This window comes from Verticillium nonalfalfae, assembly GCF_003724135.2.
Source record: "Verticillium nonalfalfae strain VnAa140/NRRL 66861 chromosome Unknown scaffold_268, whole genome shotgun sequence".
Lineage (NCBI taxonomy): Eukaryota > Fungi > Ascomycota > Sordariomycetes > Glomerellales > Plectosphaerellaceae > Verticillium > Verticillium nonalfalfae.
Genome location: NW_021167493.1, coordinates 6,610 through 12,578, shown reverse-complemented (window position 1 = coordinate 12,578; position 5,969 = coordinate 6,610). Strand labels below are relative to the sequence as shown.

Sequence of the window (5,969 nt, the reverse complement as noted above, 5' to 3'; positions counted from 1 at the left end):
CCCCCGATACAGTGACTCTTTCCACGTTTCAGCCTGCCGATTCAGATCGGTCATAGGCATACGATTGGGATCAATGTGATTGTCCCCTCGGCAAGAAGCGCCGTTCGTATCTCCCCTTCTTCACAGCTTGACATTTTCCTTTTCACATCGCGTCGTATCATTTTACCAGTCGGTGGCCCCATTCTCATCCGTTTCTGCCGAAGACGCTTGTCACTGCTCCCAAGTCCCGTTTGACCATTCCCCAGCGACACTGGGCAATTGCAAAACATGACGGGCGCCGACCCCGTCTCAGTGCAAGCACTTGAAGCCGATGTGAGCTTGTCGTCATCCCACAAAGCCCATCAATGTATCTTTGCTGACTGGCTCCTCCCAGTCGGACTTTTCCGACGCAGACTCTGCAATCCAGTCCCTCGCGAGCTCATCTGCGTCGATCACGTCGAGCATTCTGCGAAGTCGGGAGGAGAACGGACGCACATATCATGCATTCCGTGAAGGAAGTGAGAATGTCCTTCCCTCACCTTTCCCCCCATGGTCTCTTCTGTGGTGCGATGTGGGAGGAGAGTTAGATGGCACTGACAGCTGTCTATAGAATATGTCTTACCAAATGATGAGGTAAGGATACGACACCCGATGCCAAGACCCTTGTCGTCGAAAGACGGCCCAATGCTGATGTGCTCGTAGGGTGAAAATGAACGTCTTGGTAAGTTTCAATTCCGAGTATCAATGGAGGGGGCGGGGGCGTCCTCATTGCTGCATCACTAGAGCTCTGACCTTCTCAGACCTCCAACATCACCTCTATACATTGACCTTCGACGGCAAGCTTTTTACATGCCCTGCAGGCCGGGACAAGCCCATTGTGCAGGCTCTTGATGCTGGCACCGGCACAGGAATCTGGGCCATGGATTTCGGTATGAGAACCCCAGAAGATCCCAACGGACTGGAGCAGAGTTGGGCTTTGCTGGCATTATCCTGCCGCCCCCTTGCACACCTCCACTGACCGTTGCGCAGCCGATGATCATCCAGAAACGAAGGTGCGTGAGACATGCATCACCTTGCCGCTCACACAATTGAACAAGCCAGGTTGTTGGCGTCGATCTCAGCCCAATCCAACCGGACTTGTAAATTTTCTCCCCCACTTCCAAACAATTCTTTCTGTGCTGATAGCTATCTCAGTGTGCCTCCCAACGTTACATTCTACATCGATGACATCGAAGACCGATGGACATTCTCAACCGGTTTCGACTTCATTTACTCTCGTATGCTCACTGCGTCTATCAAGGACTGGCCATCATACATCCAGCAATGCTACGAGTACCTTGCACCCATCTCTAGTTGGCCTTAGTGACGTGCTAACGTCCCATAAGTAACCTGGAACCCGGCGGCTGGCTTGAGATATCCGATATTCTTCTTGACCTGAAGAGTGACGATGGCACCGTCTCCCCTACATCCCCTGCGGCGCAATGGGGCAGATATATGCTCGAGGCGGCAGCCAAATTTGGCCGTCCTTTAGACAGCGCATTATTTTTAAAGCAACAACTAGCTGACGCAGGATTCACGAATGTTGTTGAGACGATATACAAGTGGCCCTCCAATTCGTGGCCTAAGGACCCAAAGTTCAAGGAGCTGGGTCAGTCTACTATTTAAAGTTGCTTCACAGCTCCTACAACCCTTATGAAAATCGGGGCTAACACGCATGCACAAAGGCATGTGGACATATGAGAATCTCGGAAACGGTGCCTCGGGTCTCAGCATGGCGCTTTTTACACGAGCGCTAGGATGGACGCAACAGGAAGTTGAACTATTCCTCGTCGATGTACGACGTGACATGAAAGACCGATCTGTCCATGGATACTGGCCTCTGTGAGTCACCATCCAAACAATAGGCTACGACGCGATTTTAACAGCACAAAGCTATGTGGTGTACGGGCAGAAGCCTGGGGGTAATGACTAACACACTGAGTGAGTCGGGGACTGAAGTGTCTCGAAGAATACACAAAGGAGAGGCTGCACTGCAGAGTTGTAAGGCTCGAGCAACAACAGTATCGAGTAAGCCCATGATAAGAAACTTTATGGAAAGATTAAACTTTGAAATTACGAGTCTACACCCTCATGAGCATCGCTTCCCGAATGTGTTGACTGGTAGCAGCTCTCGAAGGACGCCCTGCCCAGAGTCCTAATTACCGATATGTACTCTATTGATCTCCGCCGAGGAAGCTACAGATATCTGATGGTGGATTGGGTCCAGGCGCAGGGTCTTCCCAGTAGGTGAGAGGCTGGCCCAGCGCCTTGCACTCTGCTTCTTTGCCGAAGGGTGCCATGTGTCCCCCCCATTCGAGAATCATCCACTCCGGGGAGCTCGCGTCCACTTCCGACCACACGCCCACCCTTTTGACTTCAGCCAGAGTAGACGCAAAGCCTCTGGCAGCGAGCCAGGCATGATCCGGATTCGGGTCTCCACTTCGCACAAAGGATGCCCAGTAGTCCACCATTAACTGACTGAACGGCAGGTCGAACTCGTCTCTTTCAGGCATACCCATCCGTGCATAGTTTCCAAACATTGTCGTCTGCGTCGAAGCATGACATTTGTAGTACTCAAGGCTGGGATCTCCGAAAGGGTGATCCGCCGTGACTGGCGCGTTGCAGTATGGCGCCGTGATGGTAGGCGCGCTATAAGTTCGGTAGGCGTTGAAGGCATAGACCCTCTTGAAAGCTCCGTTCTTGACTCCAGAGTATGCCCTGGCTTGTTCGGTGCAGACGTAGACATTGTCTGTCAAGATCTTGGACGTAGCGTTAAACAGCTGCGTATAGTTGGATTGTGGCGTGAGGTTCCAAAGCGGCAAGCTGTTTAGTATCGATGCTGGACTGACTCGCAGGAAATCTTGATACAGGCACAAAAAGCCTACCCAAATCTCGAAGGTGACGGCTGGCCAGTAGATCTGGTTTTGCAAAATGTCAAAGATGGCAATCTCGTCTCGCACGACGCCCCCTAGAACGGGAATGTCCTGTGCGAAGCCGGACCCATCGACAGGTAGAAATGGTGTGGTCAGGTACTTTCCATCGATTACGGCAACGTTGGCAATAGATCGATTTTCCGGGAGACCTGATAAAATGACACCTGGAACCTCGCGAAGACAGGTCAATTCATCCTCTGCGTCAGCGCATCCGACAAGCTCAAGGACGTTCTTGGTGAAGTACTCGTAAGACTGCTCGATAGACCAGAAACGTCCAGCAGCGGCCGCGATACCTTCGTTCCCATCTGACTGCAGCATGACACCATGGAAGAGCCCTTTAGCTTCTGGTGACGCCATGAGGTAGCGAACGGACATGGCACCTGCAGATTCGCCCAGAATGGTCACCTTGTTAGGGTCACCGCCGAAGGCTGCAATATTTTCGGACACCCATTTCAGGCCGCTGATCTGATCGTTGATAGGATAATTGCCCCGGTGTATGCCATCCTTGAACACAAGCATGCCGGCGTTTCCAAGGCGGTAGTTGATGGTAATCGCCACCACGTCGCCTCTCGATGCGATGTTCGTTAAATCAAAATTGGGATCTTTGCCGGATCCAAACTGGAACGCCCCTCCATAGAGGTACACCAAGACGGGTTTCAATGCGACCTTTGACAGCGACTTGGTACCAGTTGAGGGTAGATACGGGGTCCAAATGTTTATGAAGAGGCAATCATCACTGGATAGCGGCATCCCGCGTTGCAGACAGTCTGGTCCTGCGTCGAGAGCGTCGAAATGGCCGGTGGCACCTCGTAGTGGGGTTGAGTACTCGTAACGCTGAGGGGTGGGTGCAAATCGAACACCGCGGAACTTCCAAGCGAAAAAGTCTCGGTACCCGGTGAAATACGCGTCTCCAACCTTTTGCGTAACTTGGAAGGGGAGAGATGTATCGTTTACCTTTTCGCTGGAGACAGGAGCACTCTGGGTGCAGAGGACGGAGAGGCGCTCTGAACAATGCACCTCACGAACTGACCCGTTCAAGCTGAGTGCCTGACACTTGCAGCTTCCTTTTTTCTTGGCGATCCAGAACTTGGCATCGGGAGCGTGATTTCCGATGTGCACCTGGTATGCGAGAGAGTCATCAAGACCAGAAGCAAACGCGTGACTGTCTTGAACCCAAAGCCCTTCGCTGAGCTGTCTGCATGCTTGCACAGCGGCATCAAAGCTCTTCGGATGATCAATCAAGATTGCTCCAGAGCCAAGGTTAGGTTGGTCTGCATATTGTCAATTCAATAATAACTATAATTTTTGACTTTTAGTACGCACTTGTAAGGTCATTGTGGGCCAAAATGGTCAAACCTCCCGGTAGAGGCCTCCAGACGGGAGGCTTAGGCGAAGGCTTAGCAGCAACACCTTCACCCCAACTAAGGGTCCAAATAATTAGGAGAGCCAAAGAAACAATGGCCATTTTCAATGGAAGGGGATATTTGAGGAAATTAGTACCGAGAGTGTCGAGGACCTGATTGAGAGAGCCGGCGTTCCTCAACGGCTTTATGCCCCCATCGAAGACACAAATTTGATCCAGGCGAGGAAGAACGCGTCGGATGTTCTTGCCGGCCAGTAAGCGCGGCTGAGGCGCAGCAAATCTTGTCTTAGGCGCCTCGCGTCTGCGCCGCAAATGTGAGGCTGCAAGCCAGCAGAAGTTCCTCTCATAGCATGCATATTTGAAGCATTCGGGTCTTAGTGTCAGTATCCCAGTAATTCTGCATCGTAATGCCGTTCATTCATTGGCCGAAGAAATTCCTTCCGGGGTCGCAAAAGGCGACAACGGGACGTGAGCCGGGGAGGATTCAGCCTAAAGGATCATAACATACGTCTCGAAGGCACCCACGATGGATTGCCCTGTTTTTCTTTTGAGCGACTCTTAACTATGGAAGCTTCGGAGCAAAAGAGATGACCTCTCTTCTTTTTTGATTTTAGGAACAAACCTCTTAAGCCTGTGGCTCAGAACAGTTAGGCCAAACAGCGCAACCTAACACAAGCTTCCTTCGTCAAGTGACAAGGCTGACGATAATCCATATCGAGAGCAAATGGGCAGAAGTTAGCTTTGTGTCGAAAAATACACGAATATGCACTAGAGAACAACCAAGTGACTGGGGTGATACGAGAAACCCACAGACGTCCTAGCACTGGTATCTATTTCCACAGCAAAGAGTGACATTCCCTGGTGTGCTGCCGCTCAAGACTATGAACGGCGCCGCTGCATCTACCGCCGATGTGGTAATATATTCCAGGTGACAACATAGTGCAATTAGTCTGGGCCTGGAAGCCTATCATGACGAAGGCGGTAGCAAGAAGAGTGTTCACAGAGGGCGCATGGTGTCGACAAATTACTGGCGGAGGTTTGTGAAGGTGATTTATGGATGGATGTGATTAAGAGTTCCGGCTAGACCGGTACGTTGTGATAGGTCCGGCGCAAGTCAGTCTCTGTTTGCTATCTATCCAGGGAATGTGAATGAGTGAAACGTACATTTTATTTCGACGCTGCTCGTTTCAACTACAGGCAATTCTTTCAAGATGGTAATAGAAATGCTAGTAAGACAAGACCAATGTCACGAAGTCTTGGTTGCTAAAACTAAAATCCCATAATCTTTACACATCAGTAAACATTAATAAATCTGTACGATGAACAGGTCATTTAGAGAGATGTGGGTTTTGTGTTAAATGCGTGCACAAGCAAGATTAAGTGACCGACCCTCACCTCAATGCAAGGGTCCTCAAGGTGATGCGTGGAACTTTGTACTTCATCATGTCAGGTTCACCATTGATGTGGCTCTGTTCAGGCAGCAGCTCAAAGTCGAGCAGCGTGTTCTTGGAGCCGGTGAGGCCAATGCCTAGGAAGCTGCTGAGATTATGGCAAGCCCGCAGCATCAATATGTCCGTGGGTAGAGTTTAAACACTCCAGGAGCTTCGTCACTTGAAGGCAGACAATATAATCCGTCAGAGCACTGGTGAGGCAAG

General features: G+C 50.8%; 2 protein-coding genes across 2 annotated transcripts; one reads left to right on the top strand and one right to left on the bottom strand.

The window, feature by feature from the left end:
- Positions 1 to 267: 267 nt before the first annotated feature.
- D7B24_004662 (uncharacterized protein) lies at positions 268 to 1,644 on the top strand (the record flags this gene model as incomplete). The annotated part of the gene is made up of 9 exons (XM_028638829.1): positions 268 to 312; positions 374 to 497; positions 590 to 612; positions 682 to 700; positions 780 to 908; positions 1,009 to 1,031; positions 1,081 to 1,118; positions 1,174 to 1,311; positions 1,365 to 1,644. The coding sequence occupies 9 exons, from the start codon at positions 268 to 270 to the stop codon at positions 1,642 to 1,644; spliced, it is 819 nt and encodes a 272-aa protein (XP_028490172.1).
- A 548-nt stretch (positions 1,645 to 2,192) lies between these two features.
- On the bottom strand, positions 2,193 to 3,701 carry D7B24_004661 (uncharacterized protein; the record flags this gene model as incomplete). The annotated part of the gene is made up of 1 exon (XM_028638828.1): positions 2,193 to 3,701. The coding sequence occupies one exon, from the start codon at positions 3,699 to 3,701 to the stop codon at positions 2,193 to 2,195; it is 1,509 nt and encodes a 502-aa protein (XP_028490171.1).
- Positions 3,702 to 5,969: the final 2,268 nt, after the last annotated feature.